The sequence below is a fragment of the Lichenostomus cassidix genome, chromosome 10, assembly GCF_008360975.1.
Source record: "Lichenostomus cassidix isolate B80296 chromosome 10, HeHo_3.0, whole genome shotgun sequence".
Lineage (NCBI taxonomy): Eukaryota > Metazoa > Chordata > Aves > Passeriformes > Meliphagidae > Lichenostomus > Lichenostomus cassidix.
Genome location: NC_139491.1, coordinates 3311034 through 3331330, shown reverse-complemented (window position 1 = coordinate 3331330; position 20297 = coordinate 3311034). Strand labels below are relative to the sequence as shown.

Genomic DNA, 20297 nt, shown 5'->3' with positions numbered 1-20297 from the left:
GACATTGCAGATCTACCAGTAGAAAGAAACTCAGACCTCTAGCAAAAGCTGCAGCCTGTTTGTAGTGGGTTAGTCAGTGCTATTAACAAATATTTCTTCAGTTCGATGATGTATTTTCCTTTTCCTCATGGATGTTCTAAATATTTTTTTTTACAAGAACTGAGTCTTGTGCTTAATTGATTTAATTTGCAGAAGGCCAAAGAATGTCGTGTGCATCCTTTGAAGACCTTCCCTTAAGGTGAAATCCTCAAAAGTGAATGAAAATCAGTTTCTTTTTAATGCCTGCTTGAATCTACTAAATTTAAAAAGCCAGGTCTGTGTCTTTGTTCTCTGCTATGTGGCATCAAATTGGGTAAAATGTCACAGGTAAAACTTCCTACAGATAAATTTATTGTTAACTCTTACTGCTGATGTCCTCTGTCACACTTTTGCTTTTGAGGACTTGCTCTTCCCTTTAGTGCCTTTCTTCCAGCTGGACATGGTGAGCATCTTCCCTGAAGGAACTGGACCCATTCAAAAAAGAACAAAGCACTAAGACTTGAAAGCATCACACCTTTATATGGGAATTTTAAGGGGATATTACTATCCTGTTGAGGAATGTTTAGGCTTCTGTTCCACCTAGGCAAGGACACCCATTTGAGTGAAATGAGATTTTTGAATCAGAGGATTCACTAAATGCACTAAATAATTCTTCTTTTCCATGCTCAAGCTGACATCTTGCAGCTAATGCAGATGGAACGATTTGGCAGCAGTAGGGTGTGAGAGCAGAAGTCTTGGTTTGCTCTGTTTAAACCAAAGCTCAGTGCTGCTTTAAATGCTGTTATTCCTGTGGAATGGATCTGGTTCATGCATGCAGGTATCTTCCTGAACTATGCAGTGATGGTGGCCCTAAGATTTTATGTGAAGTTTTTTCTGTTGTGGAATACTAAAAGGTTTGTGTTATTTTGGGTAAGTGAAGCTCACAAAGGGGAGTGCCTGCCACCTCTAAAGGCTTGCTGAGGTTGCTAATCAGATATTACCATCAAAATGAAATACATTCAGTGGTAGACAAAGAGGAAGGAAACCTATCAGAAGCTAGAAGGAAGAATCTCCTCAAGTGTTGGTTGATGTAACATGTTCAGAGTGGTGTCTGCTAGAAGTACAGGGTAAGCTTGTTTTGATTCCTATCTTCCTTTGAAAGCAGGCAAATGTTTATAGTGTGGAGGATGTCTCCACCCCTCCCTCAGTGAAGCTGTGTGTTGGAGAAAATGATGACACTGGATGTTGGTAAATTCTTACAAATCTAAACATAGCCCATAATCATAGGTGTGTCTGTACAGGGGTGAAAATAAATGAGCTCCAGATGAAATCATAAGATCAAGTTTTGAGAACTAGGTCCATCTCAGTGCTCAATTTTCTGGGTTATACTGAGGAGTCTTTGTTTCAAATCTCAGTTTAAAAATCTGTTAACTTGGCAGCAGGATGGAGTCTGCTAAAAAACCAACTAGCAATCTGTAGTTCGTCTGAATGCAGGGAGTGAATTGCTGGAAAGATCCCTTTCTTGAAGTGGGAAGACAGAATTTTGTAGTCACAGTGTTTTGTTTTCAATTTTCTTTATGCAAGTCTGAATGCATTTCCTTACAGCTTCTGTAATCCTACCTCAAAGCAGAGGATATCAGAATTGAGGGAAAAGCAGAACTCAGTCATCAATACAGTTTCTGAATTAAAATCCACTTCACTAATTCCAATTCTCCTGAGCTGTCAGGAGTATCTTGTATTTTGGCATACAGCTGTTCCAGTGTTTTTCTCTGAGTTGGCTTTTTAATTTTTATTAGGCAATGTGTGGCCTCATGTGCAAGACCTGCAAAGCATAGTGAAAGAGCACAACATGATGGAACTGGATGCTGAAAGTTTCTTGCAGGATGATCTGTAGCCAGAGTTAGAGCTTTGTTGCTTTGGATCTGTGTTGCAATGAGGTAATTCAGGTTCTCAGGGTGGCATAGAAGAACAGGTATGTTCAAAAGTGCTCCAGTATTTGAGGGGAAAACACATTTTCAAGACAGGCCAGAGCAGCAATAATAGAGCTGAAGAGGCCCTGGTTGTGCTGTCCCTTCTAGGCTGTGTCTTTGCTGAGGCAGGTGAAATTGGAGACCAGAGCTCTGCTATCTGCTGTTTGCCAGCTTGCTGTCAATATTTATTGCTTCAGCTGCTGCAAGGCTTCCAGTCAGCATGTGAGGAAAAAATGCTTTAATGTCCTGAAGGCCCAGAGTACTCAACAATGAAGTTTTTTTAGGAGGAGTTAAGTTTTCTTGCAGGTGCAAGAATGCTTCTCAGCAGGTTCTTGAAAGCTGTGTATAGACTGTGTCAATTTGCTGTGATTAATTTTTTGTTCATATAACTTCATATAATGTTCACAGATTATTTACCTAGAATGAGTAAAATGACATAATGTAAAATAATTAAGTTAGCATCTGATTCTGGAAGAATCCACTTTAATAAATGTATTTAATATCTAATATCTTGAATGGGTTTTTTTTCTTAAAGAAGTACATAGGGTGTTTTTTGGAAAGACGAGATGCTTATTATAATACCAGAAAGGAACAGAAAAGATTGCAAATTCTTTCATGTGAACTCTAGTGATACTGGTGGATAAAGAAAAATAATTTCTGTGTCTGAGTAAGTCTGTCAGTTCACATGAGGAGTTGAACACCAGCTTTAACTCACTTCTCCAAGCTCATGGGTTGGCTGAGGTGTCTGAATTTACACACTGCACACTTTCAGCTACCAGGGCTACAGGCAGTATCCAGGTTTTATGGTGGAATGCAACTGCTCTTACCACAATACACCTTCAAGAAGTCGTTCACCACTAACTGATTTGTATTTGCTTTACAACTCAAATATGGCTCCTAAGGGCTCTTAGCTAGGATTCTGTCAGAGGTGAAGAAGACATAATGGATGGAAGGGATCCAGCAGTGTGTGTGAAATACTCACTGTTTTGTGTATTTTCTGAGCATGTTTAAATCATTGATGCAATAAGTAAATGCTGAGATGTCCACTCTACCATCTAATTGTGCAAGAGATCATGCAGTCTTCTCTTCTGAAGGGGTTTCAGGGCTGCTTCTTGGTGTAACTGGCAGTTTCTGTTTTTTCATTTTGAGTGCACAGTTGCAGGTCTGGATGGCCAGCCATATTTGTAAACTGGTTCCTGATGAACCCTGGTTATTGCCAGGTTTGCACAGTCATTGTAAGTCAAGTCTACTTGGCCAAGTCAGTGGTGAAGATGAAGATGTCTCTCTCACAGTTTCAGACAGCTCACATTTGCATCTAATGTTTCATGTCAAAGGTAAATGAATATACTTGTTTGAATAGAAGAGGTTTTCAGTAAGGCAAGTCTCAATCTGAAACTGTCTGAGCTTCTGCTTCAGGTTCCTGGCTACATAATACAGTTGTGAAAATAGTCCAGCTACCTTTCAAATACATTAAGATCCTAATTCTGTGATACCTTGCTTTTTTTAATATTCCCTGCTCTTTTTGGGATCCTCAGTGGATATGTTATTCATGTAGGAGTTTATCAGAAAGACTTTGTGTGGATTACTTAACTGGTTCTTGCTTTGGATTTTGGTTAAAGTTTTTCTGCCCCTTCACTTAAGCTTCTGTCAGCTGAATCTCCTAATTCACCTTTTTAGTGGCCCCCTTCATGTAAGATATTTGTCAGGGTTTGTTGACAGGAACAAAAATTGAGATTTTTTTTTAAAGTTTTGAGGGGCTCAGTTTTTAATGCAATTATGGGAACAAATGGATGAAAATTCTCTCTTCTGTTTCTGGTCATGTAATGTTTTACTCCAGAAGCTGTTGAATCAGATATTTGAATACATGTTGCTATCTGCCACTTGAATCACATAGCTTTGCTGTGAAGCAGTAATGTTGCTTAGGGTCAAACAACTTAATTTTTCCATTTGCAGCAATCTGCAAGAAAGAGCAAATGGTAAAATGTAATTATTTCACCAGTCTTGCAGGTCTAACAAGTAATTGTGTTACTGTAGCATCCTGAATGTCAGCTTATCAACTAAACCATATTAACTGATTGTGTATGCTAGTTTCTTGCTAAGGAAACAATAGTTTCAGAATTAGCTTATATTCAGAGACTAGGTCTTACCTGAAGAGTCAATGTTCTATTATCAGTGTAGTTTAGGTGACATTTTTGCAAGAGAATCCAAGTGTCTGGGTTAATGTTAATGGCATATGAGTGCTCAGACTACCAGGTATCACCTGACAAAAAAGGAAAAGATTTATATGCAGAAGCAGAAAATATTCTGAATAATATTCTTGCTGCTTTTCTTGATAGAAATGGAGTTTACCACAGTAAGTTTAGGTATTGGAGTGTGGATCCTAATGTACTAAACTTCTGGTTTTAATGGCTTGCCCTGTACTTGATTAGGACAGTCTTAGCTTTTGATTGATTTTAAAAATATGGACATCCAAATGGAGGGCAGTAATGCTGTTGAGATGAAGTACTTGCCCTTGGATCGATAAAATGTTCTGGACCGTAAGGAATTTCATTCTAGGTTGCTTTTAAAAGTGTCTGCTGACATCGGAGAGGTCATGGGAGTCAGAGTTTCTTGACTGTGGTGCCCAGCACCATTTTGCTCAGTTGCTTGATGTTGCCTAAGTTCTGCCTGTGTGTAATCCTTTTGCAGATAATCACTGCTGAGGTGTAGCTGAGTGGATTCATCTTGCTTGTATGTTATTTTATCATTTGCTACCTGTCTGCCTTGGATTCTGAAATGTTTAGATTACAAAGAAACTGTCTCCATGCATGTCTGGAGAGGACCTGCTCTGTGATCTGCTGTACCTCCCCCACCAACAGTCATTGTGTCTATTTTATTTAAATATGATAGGGCTGTTTGCTTAAAACAATGCAGAGACAGGAATAATCCTTTGGAATGTCATTTCAATATCATAGAAATACTAAGCATATAGTATATACTTAGTATAGCTTTTTAAAAATTTTTATTTAGAAATTTGAACTGGTGGTGTATCTGAATTTTAAAAGCAGAGACTGAGTTTTGAACAAAGGCTGTGGCAGCCACAGAGAAAGAAACTTGCCACTAATCTTTGTTAGAAACACGTAGGCGTCTTTATGGTTTGCTGAGAGTCTTTCTGAGGCACGCAGGCTGCTTGAAGCATTATGTTGTCGTGTCTGTCTGGTTTATAATTGTTGCACTTCAACAATATGACTGCATGCTGTCATTTAATCAGACATAGAATAAATTATCAAGAAAGCTTTCTGGATAATTGTTCAGTGATTTAAAGCTTCTTATAGATCATTGATGTGTGTTCTCTCTTGTATTTCTTCTTGGGTTTCCTGTCCTATTCCCTTCAGAAGGGGGGGATATGTGTCACGTGGAATCCTCTGGAAGACTGAAAATGTGTAAGAGAAATGGTGTGGAGAGTGCCTGTCATGGCAGGTAAAAACTCCCTAACAAAAAACCAACAGAAATGGGAGTTATGCAAGAAGCTCGGAGCCTGTGGCTTGTGCAGAGCACAAAGAAAAGCTGATCTATAGCATCAGGAAAAAGCAGATAATTGAGGATGAGCCAAACCTTGGGAAGATGTTTCCCAAGTACAAAACGGGAGCATACAGCCCTCTGCGTCACAAAGCTGCTGTTGACTGAAGCCAAACTTGGAAGCCAGAACCCATCTTGCAAGGGCACAATGTGCAGGGAAGAATCTTGTTTATAATCCTTCTATTTTCCATTCTCTCATCTACTCACATTTGTCTCTTGCTGAGAACTTCAATAAAATCTGGCATTGTTAGGTTTGAGGCCTGACTTGAGGAAGCTCTTTGTAGGATAAGGTATAAGAAAAGCCACAGAATGCTATGGCTGCCTTCGTATCCCATTACATTCCTGAAGTCAGCTGTAAATGTTTTTGATTGCTGTAATGTTTGTTCAGGAACATGTGTTGGAGTTGCTGTCCTGCGGCTGTTTGTTGTATTACCTCAACAGTTTGTATTTTGCAGGCACAGGGGACAGTTTCCCTCTTTGTGAAAAGTAACAAAGAATTACTAGAAGTTTACTCACTAGTTAGTGTTCAGAACTTCACGGTGTTTTAGAACTTCAGCTGCAAATCCAAAAAATCAGTCTGCTGAAGTACCCAATTGGTACAATTTTCTACAGTAGGGAAATTCTCTGTTAATAAGATTACCTTGTAATGTATGTTGTGGTTTTTTTTTCCAGTAGGAAAAGGTAAGAGACAGACACAAATGCCTTCTATCTACATCTTTCCTAGGGAGAAATCTGCTGTGGTTTCTACTCTTGCCCTGAGAAACTGTACCAGTTATACACCAGTCAGTTTGAATATACTGAGAGCAGACACTGCTTTACCTGACTGGAGAATTGCTGCTTTGGCATTTGCTACAAGGAAAGTGAAGTGCAGCCTGCAGAATTTGAATGCAGTTTTAAAGAGAATATTTGGAGGATAAAAGTAATAGATGTCATAGCATTGCTCTTCAGTATGTGCTGTGTTCTGGGTATTTTTTCTGCCTGTCTTCATTTCTATATATTTTAAATCCTATGTCAGGATGCTGCTTGATTTAGCTCAGTTGGCATCTTGTTTAATTTTGAGCTATATGTAAAAGTAGTGCACTGCATTTGTGCTTTTCTGATGTGGTTTTGGGTGTTTATTTTTTCTGCAAAATAATCTAGCTATGAGATGTGGTTATGGTAAATCAGAACTTATATAGATTTTTTGGCTGGTTTTGGTTTGTGAATGTTAATTTCTTTACATGTAGGTTATTGGCTGAGGTTCTAAATGATTGTAAAATTAGAGTTCCCTCCCAAACCTGCACGCAAAAGGCTTCAGTACTCAGAAAATATAATCTACTTAAATCATGTTCTCAGAGACAAAAAGAACAGTGCTCTATGTGGATAAGGATGTCCATATAGAAATGCCAGGAACCTGAATTTAAGTTTAGTTTGACATATTGTTGCTTGTGTTTAAAGTGTTGCTCTCACTGAATTCAGCCTGGTATGACCATGTTAAAAAAAAAAAAAAGGAACAGAGCAGACTTTAATTGTCTATAAAGGGATGAAAATGATGAGTGACCACAAATACAAAAAAAATGAAAGTGATGCCCCTTTATAGAATTTCACAGAAATGTGACCAGGTGAATTTAGGACGTTCCAGCTGAATTCTGTTCTGGTAACTGTGCAAACATCTCCTGTCTCTGTACAGCGAGGAGGTCTGGGGACAGTGAGTGTTCTGTGTGCTCTGCTGATTTCCATAGAGATAAACAGAGATGTGACAAGTGGGGCAGAGCTATTGTGAGAACTCGCAGATAATGAGCTACACCTTTGCCAAATGCATGTTGCTATGCAAAATAAGATTATCTGTATTCTCTGATCTATTGATAAAGTTAAGTTGAGATGGGAGAAGTAATGAGCCAAGGTAGCAGTAATTAAAGCTTGAGTGTCACTGCTGGAACTGATGAAATATGAAGACTTCTGGAAAGAGATTTCCCAATTATAATATATTTTTCTTAAAGCCATGACTTAACGGTATGTTAAGTGTTATCTAAAGATGCATCAGTGAGCCTGAAGAAGATTAATGAAGTAGCAAGATGTTGCAAAACCAGAAAGTTCCATTCTGGTTGGTAAATACATTAATAGGAAACTGAACAGTCCTGTATACTTATTTTATTCTCTGTTATTGTATGATGAAGAAAAATATGAAAATGAACCTTTAAATTGATCACATTATTAGGTGTTGGTTGTTTAATTAATCACAAGTGCTTGTGGGAGGTGTCTGTTCAGCTGACTCTTACCCAATCATTATTAGGCTGCCATTAAAGAAGGGAGTTTATTCTCCCTGCTGAGAACAGCAGCAAGGTTTTGGTCATCCCCATCCCAAGAGGAATATAAAAAATACATTTCACAGGTTTTGTCTCCCATAACAAAGGAAAGGTCTTTTGTGGCAGCTTTTTGTTGTGGGTGCATCGGTGTATAATTTGAAGCCATCTCTGGCATTTGTGTTCTTATCAGCATTTTGGGAGGTTTGGTGGCTTCCTTCATTTGAGCCCAAGAGGAGTTGTAATAACATGAGATGTGGCTCTGTGCCATTTTTTTGCCATATGGTAGTTAAGTTCCACAGCCATTACAAATTCCTGATAAGGCTGAGGCAAATGCTTTTGATCTTGAAAAACATTTAATGTGTTTTATATGTATATTTTGAATAGGAGAGAAACCTTCTGTGGTGGATTATGTACAGATGTGTGTGGGGTTAAAACCTGGGTTAAATGCTTTTAGTTGCACTTTGAACTTGTTATTGTGAAAGTTGTGAAACGTCAGTTTTACGCTAATTAAATACCTGCAAATGTTCTTTTATTTTGTTACTGAGCATTCATATCTAAACTTAAGTTTAGATTTCTGCATCTAGTTCATTAATTTTCCAACAGCTGTAAATGGAAAAAAAAAAGGGAGACTTTATCTGATCAAAACTTCTGAAATTGTAATCAAACTGACATAGCTGTTATAAAAGCTCTGGTCCATTCACTAGGAAATCAGTACTTTTGGCCTCAGCTTTTAAATATTGGGTTTGTTTTGTTAACAGTGTCCCGAATCATCTTTGTTTGTGGCTATTTTTGTATACCATGGAAAAGTTGCTTCTTTCAACAAATTACATGATAAATTAGGAGCAAGTTTCTTGAGAAACTCTCTGGAGCATGTTTTCCAGACAGCTATTCAGTCATGCAGTTATTTTCTTAATCTGTTTGTAGAAGTCTGGCAGCAGAATTCTTGTGATTACTTAATATTTTACATTCTGCTTGTATCTAAAATTGGATTTTAATCCAGTATTGAAAGTTGAGTTCTTTTTCTGTGGTCTTTCTGCACTGTTAGCAGTTTCCAGACCTTACTTTCTAGCTGTGTTCTAATGTGTTTTTGAGAATGCAAGGATAAATTATTTTAGAAAATATCAAGACAAAAATTATGGATGGGAATAATCAAGTAGAATTTTATGTTACTTGAAAAGATGTAGTAAATATGTATGCTTAAACAGCTAGCTTGATAATGGCTGGTTTTGGTTCTAAGGAGTATAAATTTTAAATGCTCAGAATAGGATGATAGTTTGTTTGGGTTTTTTTTAATTTAAGCAGTAGGCCAAGAAAAAGTGTATAGTCAGAGTATTGAGTATTATTGAAAACTTAACCCATTTAATTTAAAATAACTAATGGGAGCAGAATTCCTGGCTGTCCGTGATCCTGGCAAGGCCACATTTGTCACTAGGAGTGACAATTTATCTAGGAGTGCATGTGCTGTCAGAGGTGATGCTGATAGTTCTGGAAAACTGGTTTGTCAGCTCAGGAAAACATATCTTTAAAAAAAAAAAAGGTGCATTCTAGGAGTAATAAAATTTGCTTTTAAAACAGGCATTTGAATCTTTGTTCATTTTTCATACAGTTCAGATTTCTGTCCAAGTTCTGTGTGCAAGAAAGTTGAGTTCTTCCACTTCATCCTAGGTAGGACTGAGTGCATGGAAGAGAATGGCTGAAAAGGCCTTTTTGAGCAGCAGTAGATTTAAACAGCACTTGGAAGGTACAGTTTTTCAGTAAGACTATTTTTCAAAAATACTTTGTGATCTCTTTTAATATGCCTGCAAAACGTAATTTGAAAAGCTCTGTTACTTACAAGCTACAAGCTCAAAAATAGATTTGATGTTAGTGTGGAAGCTGAGGACCATGATTGGTTGCAAAACTCCACAAATCTTAAAAGTACAGTTTATTTAAATTGTCTCGTACCCAAGATGCGTGTTGTTCTTCCCAGCTGAAAGAAACTAGTGTTATATGATGCATAAAACCAGAATATCAATAAAGAATTGTTTATGGCTTCCTGTTTTTTACGTTGTCCCACTTAAAAAAAAAAAGTAATTTTGGCTAAGGGTTGTATTATTGTTTTATAACAATGCCTGTGTATCACTTGGTGGCTGAGGACCTTGAAGCTGTGAGGCCCCTCTCATTTACTGTGAGGCTCTGCTTGGATGGAGAAGAATGGCTTCTAAACTGAGGATGGAAAAAAGATTTATTTCCTAGGAGTGTGGTGCAGCAAATAGGGAGAGATAAATGACAGCACATCCCCTTGTTTTGGAAGGAGAGCTGTGTGATTGTTTCACAGTTCTATGTGACATTACTTACAGCAATGTATGGTGACAGGGCTATAGAAATGTGACTGGAGGAAACTGTTTTGTTACTGGTTTTGCATACTTCTGCAAAAACCCCAGCAAGGATCTGAGTGTGGTCTCTGTTAAGTGCAGACATAAAGGTACGTCAAATCCCTTTGCTGGAGATTTGAATTTTCAAATTTAGGAGCAAATTCAACTGGTAGCAGTGAGTTTTGGAGCAGGGCTGGTGGAATGTCTAGAGCACAGTGATGGCATGCCATGGATCTGAACATGTGTCAGTGCAGAGTCAAATCTGAGTGAATGTATTTTGTATCATTAATTTGGGATTTAAAAAAAAAGCTGTTTGGAGTTATATACTTACTTTATATGTGTTTGCATCTCACTGAGGTTCTGAAGAAGAAAACGTTCTTCTCTCTCATAGCTGTACAGTGAAATGGAGTCAGAATCATATTTGACCTTGCTCCACACAGCCCTTTAACCTTTAGATGAATAATTTTGGTGAAGCCATTATTTGACTCTGTTTTCTCTTCTCAGCGCTGTGGGGCAGGGAGGGAGGACACTGACACATGTCCATTATTAGTCCTGTGGAAAAATGAGATACTGTGTTATCTGCCTTGTTGGTGTACAGCAGCCAACATGTGGTGGTTGGGCTCATCTCCATGTCGCTCTGAATGGGAATTTTTATATTTTGCTCATGTGAGTGTGCAAAGTGTCAGAATAACCAGCAACTGTGCAGTTCAGCTGTGATCAGTCTTAGGGGTCAAATCTACAAAAATATCTGCACAGGCTCCTTTAAGACTAGAGAAAGACCTATTAATCTTGGTTTAGTAAAAATTGCTCTCTGCTATTTAATAAGCCATACCCAAGGCTTGTGTAAGATGCATCTCTGCAGATCTGTGTTTTCATGCAAATGATCTGACGTCAGGACACTCATTTCTTTGTGTGCATTGCAGTAAATGAGCCGTGAGGAGATGGGGACTGTCAGATGTAACCTGTAACCATGGTGGTGAAATGGAAGTTTCAAGAAAACAGAGTCAGAGGGAAATAAAAGGAAATTAAATGGAAGGAGTATGATTCTGACACAGTTTTTCCTAACCTGTTCTGCCAGGAGGCTTCCAGACCTTGTGTAGTTTTGCACAGATATAATTTGTTTCCACTGAACCCTTGAAAGGATCTTTCTAAATAGGTCAAATACAGTTTCCTTGCTTTAAAGTTACATCCCTCTCAACAATCTGTGAAAGTGAAAGCAATTTTGACAACAAACTGAGATGAGCTCTTGAAAGTGTGCAGTTGTGAGGCTATGTTTCTGCATGTGGTTCTGTTGTGTGTCAGTAATTAGCGTGCTGTTTTCACATGTCTTGGGGAAGGGAATAAATCCAGAAAATTTGGAATTGTTTACTTTTAAACAATAAGAGAAGCTATTACTTGGGCAACTACAAATATAATTTTTCTTGCTATTATTGCAAGCTGACATGATTTTCTGTTTAAAGCTCATCATGAAGCACGTGGGATTTTTTTCCTTCTTTTTCTCTACTTATTCTAATTATTTTGTTTAATAGATGCCTGAAGTCCTTCTTTAGGACAAAATAATTTTTGCTTCGGTGTGCCCATGCAAGTAATGTGAAGCAGCTTTGGCAGCTGTGATTGGATTCTGTCACTTAAGGAAGTAGAACTCTACCTTTCTCGAGGTTACTTTGTGTTAGTTTCATATTTACTTTCTGATATAAATGTGGGTTGATCTTTATCTGTATTTATTTGAGCAAAAGTGTGTTGTTAATCTAGATGAAATGGCTTCGTGAATTACGAATTTCACCTGATGTGTGTTTGTAATGCAACTGTGATTTAGCAAAATTAAAACCTTGCTAGTTACATTCCTGGTGTAACCCTATAGTGGATACAGTCTTGTATCTTATCTTACATAGTTTTGTTGCTAGTCAGGATAGAGAATAAAACCACAGCTCTGATGTGATTAAGGATGAGTAAAAGGAAAAGTTGTTCTTCCCGTGAGAAATGTGACATACTGTTGTCACTAGCAGCAACTTCCCATTGGGATGTTCTGAGCATGCATGGAAAGTGCCTTTTTACTGCACAGTTTTCTCTGAGTTTGCAGTTGTGTCAAGGTCCTTTCTACCCTGAGCTCAAGCCAAACTTCTGTTTCAATTCTGAGCCTTGCAAATCACCTTGTGTGTGACTTCAGAATGACAGGGATGCTGCACCCTGGAGCAGGGCACATTTTGGCAAATGTGTTTCCAAGCCAGGTTCTGGTGGCCAGAGCAACCTGGGGGAGAGGGAGGAGAGCCTGGACCCAGGCTGGACACACATGCAGTTAGGAATTGGGAATTTCTAAGTGAGGCAAGTATTTAGGGTTGAAGAAAGTGGGACCTGAGATGAGAGGGAACAGTGAACTGTCATAAATGGGAAATAGCTTGAGGCATTTATGCCTAATAGAACATACTTACTGTAAAAGACCTGAAACAACACCCCAAAGCTGTAACAAAATGTCGGTGAAAATTACAGTGTTTCCCATTTCCCTTTGTGTGATGGTAGATAGAGCAGGTAAGAGTGTTTGCCTCCTACTGTGCCTTCCATTAGCTCATAGAAAACATTTGTGCATTTCCTATTTTGTGTTCTTAAATGTATATATACTGCATAATCTCGCATCATATTTATCTTCCTCTCTCCCTCTTCTCCCCCAAGTTCTTTATTTTATTCATTGCATGGACTCACTTTTGAATCTGTATTGCAGGAGGTAAAATGATTACTCAAGTTCCTGATTCAAAAATCACTTAATATGTGGAGAAAATGGTTTATAAATACTGTTTTTAAGTGATACATGCTTATTCTATTCCTGTGTTCTTCCTTGACCATCCTAGTGATATCTTCTGGTAGCCACAGATAAAATGCTGGTCCAGATCGATCTTTGGTCTCATATGTTGGCTCTTTCTGTGTACTAGTTATGATGGGGTTTGCTTTTAAAAGCAGAGGAAGGACTCTGGTCATTCTGTATTCAGAGAACAGTTTCAATAATACATGGTAGGTTTAAAAAATGAAGCCACATGTGAAGGAGAAAACAAATTGAAGAGCTTGTTAGAGACCCTTTGATTAGGTATGTTCAAGGGATGCAACTAGATTTTTCCACAAATAAATTTGAAGTGTGATCATAGCATGAGCTGAGAATTTTTTTTAAACAAAAATGGGATAAATCTATATGCCAGCTGTTGTTTCCCTGGATGATATTTGCTGTGCTATTGGTTGGTGTTGATTCATCTGGTCCTCACTGGCTGATAATTATCTTCTTAGCAACACCTTGGAAGAAATTCTTTTTCATGAAGAAAACAGAAATAGTGCAATGTCGATGCATGTTTTCAAGTGTTTTGCTTGATAGACAATGTCTAGTGCATATCCTTTAGACCAATGGACATCACACTGTGTAAGTGTTGGTGTGATTTTAAATTTAATGAAATACTATTTCTAAATACTCTTGGGTGTTTTGCGATGTTTTTTTGAAGCAATCCTTTGTCACCGTCAGGTAAATAGAAAATGACATCCCTTCATTTTGTGATGTTCCTCCACCTCTGTTTTTTTTCTCCCAAGAACATCATGGCAGTTTCCTCGGTGTAAATTGAATATATTGTGAAGTGTAGCCTGTGACTAATCGCCTCTTGCTGTCTCTGCTCATTAACTGTCTGATGGTGATGTGGTTGCACCACTTTCTACATGTGGCCTCAAGGATATGGTGTGGTGACACCCAGATTAAAATATGCAAGGCTTGACTTCAGAAGATGTTTTGAGTTGGAAAGTTGAGAGGTTATCAGCTAATCCTGGGGCTGATTTTACCCCTTTTAATGAGTATTAGGTGGTAATGAGATAAGTAAGGTGCACCTCTTTTACTTTTATACATTCTAGTATACACTTGATGTTCTAGAAATGATTTAATTTAAATTGTTCTCCAGTTTTCTTCAACTAATATTATCCTACAGTTCAAGCCGTATGTCTGAAATATGGCTTAGGAATTTTTTTACTGAAAATACATTGGAAGTTTGTTAAATATCAGGTAGTTCAGTGCAATTTAAATGTGGTGGCACACTAGCTTTTCAAGTTTCCTGCACATTTGTCTTGGTGAACAATATAACAATGAAACAGGTGCTGGACTGGAAGTGGCTATTGGCAGATGTGGAACTTACAGGTTATTGTAGAGAGAGGAACTGTGTCAGTGTCTCAGTTCTTTGTTGGTGTCTTGGTAACCATGAAATGGTTTTGTTGCAAAACTGTTTTCTATGGTCTCTTATAAGTAAAGAGATTCCTTCTTTCCTTCTCTCTTTTGTTTCCCAATGGAATCCCAAGTATTGTCTCCCAAAATGAGATGTAATTTAGCTTCAGAACAGAAGTTTGATATTCTCGTGGCTTTGTTTTGTTATTTTTGTGATAATTTTACAAGAGAAACAGGAAACACAAATTGTTTCTTTATAAGGTTTCCTAAAATACTGGATGGAGTTTACAAAAACTTGGTAAACATGTGAAACCTCAGATAACAAAAAGCTAAAGCTTAGGGTGATGAGTATCACCCCTTTGACAATTATATTTTTAAGGCATTCAATTGAAAGTGTGTGAAATTATAGGTCATTTTAAGTCTGTAGTTTGTAGGTAGAATGCAGCAAACTAGTTGGCGTTTAATTGGAAGAGAGTGTGTAGTATAATATTTTAGTAATGAAAATACTTGACTTGTCACTGAGATTTTGTGATGCACATGTTTTTTGGCTCTGCAGGTTTTTAATGATACTTCCTTTTCAGTAATTTGTATATTAATTTTTTTTCTTTTTTTTTAGGTGCTTAAAAGAAGAAGTAGGAACCGTTTCTCAAGCTGAAGACAAAGTAAAAGAAAACTGTATCATGTGTTAGAACACTGAAGAGGGACATTTCTTGGATTAGTTTATTTCTGGATTGCTAAGCAAAAGAAAGAAGAGGCAAAAATGGGGAGAAAGAAAATACAGATCACAAGAATAATGGATGAACGGAATAGGCAGGTGAGAAACAAGAAGTCTGCATGAATAGGTCCAGCAGTAATCTTAAAAATTAATGCAAAGTTTTAATACATTCATCCTAATTCTCTGTTCTAAAGCTGAGCTTTGTCCTCATGTATCTGCAGATGCCCTTGGCAGAATATGAATAAGAAACCTCAGTGAATGTATGACTGAGGAAAAATGTTATTTATAAGTAATAACTATTACTACTTTAAATCAAATTTAAAATTGCTGTTCCTGCTTAAATGGTACCCTAGCCTGTACTACCAATAGACTAGAGGAATGTTTTTAAGCAGGCACATCACTTGATCTGGTAACCACTAGGAACACTTACCACTGAAGACAGAGGAAGGATTAGAAATTCAGAAAGGATCTAATAAAGGTATTTTCTGCAGCACTGTGACAGGGGAGTCTGAGGTTGCTGCAGGAAATGATCTACAGTGCTTTGGATACAGTAACAAATTTTGTTAACATGATTCTATTTAAAAACATCGATTTGTATTTCTTGTAAGTGCTGTTTGCCACAACAATCTTTAAAAATTGTCAGTCGAAAGGGAAGAGTGCTCAAAATGAGTGTTTTGGGGAAAGCTGCTCACTTGGCTCCTCATGCCCTAACCAAGAGGTGCCCTGTGAAATTTAAAAGTACCAGAAGTTGATGACTCTTGCAGTAATGCTTCCTCTTAATTTCTAAATCACTACATGAGATACAAAATAAAATTTTAATTGGATACTGAAATATATCGTGGGATATCTGGAAGCTATCATTTTTAAGGCAAATTATGACAGGAATGACTTAAGTAAGAGCAGTTCTGGTGGCTGAGGCCGAAGTTGCCGCTGGGCCAACGTCTTTTGTCCAGTGATGGTCATGAGCAAATACGTGTGGGCTGGAGATGCACATGTTACACGACCCTGTAATCCTCTTCCAGCTTTTAACTATTCTTAGCTCAGGGATTTCCTGAGCTGGATGTGGTTTCCGTATATTTAGCAACCATTAATGGATTTTTTTTTTTTGTTTGTTTTCCCCGCCCCCCACCAGTGAACTTGTTCGGTTATCCTTTGAGCTCTTATAATGTTGCAGCTTTTACAACATCTTTTGTCTACAATTCCTTATAGGTCTGTTGCCTGTTGTTTGAAGAAAAAACATTTTATTTACCCTTTGTCATGGTTCTTCCAATTATTTAGCTCTTGTGTGGAAGAGACAATGGTGACTCCTTGTCTGAGGTCTGTCCACATTGCTTGTTACTCTGTGAACATCTGCCACATTTGCTTATTTTCCCTTAAAATAAGTTTCTTCAGGCTGTAGCTGCCTTGCTTACTTAGCTTTTTTAATACAGATTTTTTTCCACACCTCTTACTCCTTTTCCCTGAACCTTCTGTAGTATTGCTCCATTACTTTTTGTGGCCAAGGCACCCAGAATTCAGGATGCAGGCAAAACATGGACTTATATAGTGTTGTGCTGCTGTTTTGTTCTGTTCCCTTCCTGGTGTTTGATTTCCTTTTTCAACTTCTGAGCACCAGCTTGACGTTGGGGTAGTGTCAGAATTCCTTGGGACTCTCTTGCTGCTGACACATCAGCTCAGAGCCCATTGTTTTGTTGGTGAAATCAAGATTGTTTTTCTCCCTGTATCACTTTAAAGCAATGTAAACTCTGAGAAGTCTATATATAGCAAGAAAAGTATTATTGGAGTTTGGGAGAAAGCCAAGTATTGTGTTTGAACAGCTTTAATCACCCAGTGACTTTATGTTTGATCTAGATAAATGTCTTAAGTACACGTAGTAAAAGTGGATGAATTAATAAGTTCAGCTCTTTTCAGATCTTGCTATAGAACTTAAAGCACATGGAAGAGGTGGAAATTGATCCCCCTTACCCCTTTTTTAAATGAATCTGGATTAAGCTGGGCAACTTTGATTTTGTTCTGCTTGAGATACAAATAGCATTATACTTCTGCCCTGACTTTGGTGAGACCTTTTTGTTCTTTCAGGGGGAATTGTTTTTTTTTTTTCTTTTGAATCTCCATCCCATTGTTCAGATTGAAACAATGGGGAGGAAGAGAATCAGTGCATTTGTATCAAATTTTAGCCCACTTACACTATTGCTGTGACCGAAGCAAAATAGGGAGATGAAGTTCTAGGTTTTGTTTCTGTCAGGTTCTTGGCTAGCACCTTTTTGGGCTATTTGGTGACTAGGAAGAGGTTTTAAGCTCTAATTTAAAAGTAGAATTAGGCTTGCATTATCCTTTTGCTGTGGAAACTCAGACAAAAACACACTGCATCTTGGTTTTAAAAGGTTTTAGAGCAATTAGGTAGTTTTTGTTAGTGAAATCTTGTTTTTCATATGTAGAGGTGTTGATGGCATTTAACCCCACTGGTGTCATGTGGTTTTGGTAGCCAGTATGTAGAATTTTAACAAATTAAAATGCCCTTATGCACTGGGCATTTATAAGATACTTACTTTGAGGTTTTTTTTTTTTTTCATTGACCCAGATAAGGGGACATTTAGGGTTTCTTTTGCTGAACAGAAAGTGTAGTTCAGTTGTGTCCTGTCAGTTTTTCTGTGGTGTGGATAGCTGGTGAGTAGGTCATTCGTGGACATGCCTCTGATGTCCTGGTTGGATGTTTAGTTTGAAAATCTTTGTTTTGTTTTTTTTTTTTGTTTGAAAATATGAGTAGAATGGGACAGAGTTTTGCCTGCAGAGCAAGTTCATTTAACTTGTGTGGAAAGAAAAACTACTGTTTTGTCAGAAGCATCTTATTTCTGATGGGATTGTATGTGAGCTCAAAACAGAATATATAGACCATTTCTCGGGGGGATTATGATTGTCATGAGACTGTCATTGTATTATTAATTAAGCAGCCTTATCTGCTTGAATGAGCTGTAGGACATTTATCTTCATTAAGCTGAAGAGAATCCAGTACAGTAAATTAGATATCAAAGGAGCTCAATCTTGCTGCCTTTGCTGTCTCCTCCTTGCCCATTTTTTTTGCTAAGCAATATTAAAATAGTGCTGGGGAAATTATTTACCTGCATTACAGAGACGTGTCTTTGGGTTTGATGTGTTCCTAAATGGAAGGAGTAAAAAAAAGAGAAATTTACAGTACTAAGCCTGCTCTTGGGGTTCTGAAATGAAAACTGAGTCTAAAGTAATCTGTGTGCATTAATGTGAGGCTTGCAGTGCTGTGGTGGGGGGGAGGTTTGTTAAGCACTGTCCAGGTGCCAAGTGAGAAATTAATGCCAGCTGAGAATCTCACCAGTGAGGCAGCCTTACCAGAGGTGAGAAAGATAAAATTTCAGTAAGGAAATCAAGAGCCCTTGTCCAGCATCCTACTGCTCCTCAGTGGCAGTAAACCTTCAATCTTTTGTGTAATGTCCTGTCCAGGTGACACAGCACACACACATCTTGTTTATGATGTCTTTTTCATGACAAACACTAAGCACTAATACTTCTCTGTACCTCCTCATACTCAGCTAATAACCTCTTAAGTGTCTTGTAGTTTAATGTCAGGAGAAAAACAGCTCTATCTGTGTATCCTCAGAGACTGTTAACATGGTGGGAAGGATATATTTTGTATTATTGATAGTATTAAAAAGGTAATACATGTGAGATAATCATCTCTGGAGGAAAAAGCCTTCAGGTGTGTATACACAGAAGAAATTTCCTATCCATTTTCCAAAAACTTGATGTACAGCCTGGTAATTAACATAAACTGTAGAAACCCAGAAAACAGGTTTGATTGTTTCTGGTGTCTTACTTCATTCCTCTATTGCAAAAGCTTATTGACTTTTGTCTGTGAAACATGAGGCATGTGGATCACTCACCTGTCACACTTGGAATTGTAATATGGGGGTGTCACATACATTGACACTTTTATATCCTTAGCTGCTGTCTTGTGAAGGGAATAATTTTTTAAACTTTGGTTTTTTTGGTCATAATTGATGGTAACTTTTTTAACTGTTTCCTCCTTCCCCAATGGGCAGATGCTCCTTTGTGATGATCTGTGATGGATTTGTTTCCCCACAGCAGTTCTAACTGGACAGAACAATTGTTTCACAATGTTTCCAAGTGGCAGGAAACAAAAGTATCAGTGTATCTGGTTAGATGGCTTAATAGCAACAAAATAAGTATATTTCTTAGCTTTGCATAATTTCAAATCATATTGTATAATAACAGTGTTACTTCCATTGATTGTTCTGTTTTCTTTGATTTTATTAGAATTACGGTTGTAAAAGAAAATACTGTGATACCTGGAAAGTCAAAGTCTGAACAGAGGAAATAAAGCTAAATTATCCTATTCTAACTAAAACCAACTAAAATTTAACTCTCCTTGGTAGTTATTTACTAGTGGAAGAGCTGAGAGTATGTAATTGTTTAACTTTGTTTAATAGAGAGCACTGAGCCCTAAAAGTGGCACCAAATATTATAGGCAGTTCTCGTGTTATGCTGCATATGACAGGAGGAGTAAATCATGTAGCTCAATTGGTGTATTCCTTGATCATTTTCTTTCAAACCCTTGTCATGTGTTTTCAAATAATAAATCAATCATTATTCTTTCTTCTCTAGGTCACCTTTACAAAGAGGAAGTTTGGATTAATGAAGAAGGCCTATGAGTTGAGTGTGCTCTGTGACTGTGAAATAGCACTCATCATTTTTAACAGCTCTAACAAACTCTTTCAGTATGCCAGCACTGACATGGACAAAGTTCTACTAAAATACACAGAATACAACGAGCCCCACGAAAGCAGAACCAACTCAGATATCGTTGAGGTAACAATTTGAAAAGACACGTCAGTCTTCTTATCTCCTTAATAATTAAAATATAGAGCAACATAGAGTATTTCAAGATATTTTAAACAAATGTTTTAAAGTTATTTCATACCGTGTTATAAAATGTGAACTACTGCTTTTAGTCTGGTTTCTCTGAGGCAATAACTTGTCTTTACAGCCATGTTGTTTTCCCATCTGCCCTCCACCCCCTGCCAGTTTCTGGGAAACATGTTTGATTTCAATCACATTTGGCAATGGAAATAGAGGTGTGAAAAATGGTTGTTTTTCTGGGGAAGGAGGGGGAGAACTGTTCAAGGTTTTAATGGGGAGAAAAAATCGACTGGGTGGGAGAGGAAG

General features: G+C 37.7%; 1 protein-coding gene across 7 annotated transcripts in view; it reads left to right on the top strand.

The window, feature by feature from the left end:
* The window catches only part of MEF2A (myocyte enhancer factor 2A), an 81694-nt gene that overhangs the window by 19261 nt on the left and 42136 nt on the right, over positions 1-20297 (top strand). For all 7 annotated transcript variants that reach the window (XM_085070364.1, XM_085070361.1, XM_085070358.1 and 4 more), the window contains exons 2-3: positions 14982-15179; positions 19737-19940. In XM_085070364.1, coding sequence (XP_084926490.1) covers positions 15126-15179; positions 19737-19940 — 258 coding nt within the window. In that variant the 5' untranslated portion in view covers positions 14982-15125. The remainder of the gene's footprint in view (positions 1-14981; positions 15180-19736; positions 19941-20297) is intronic.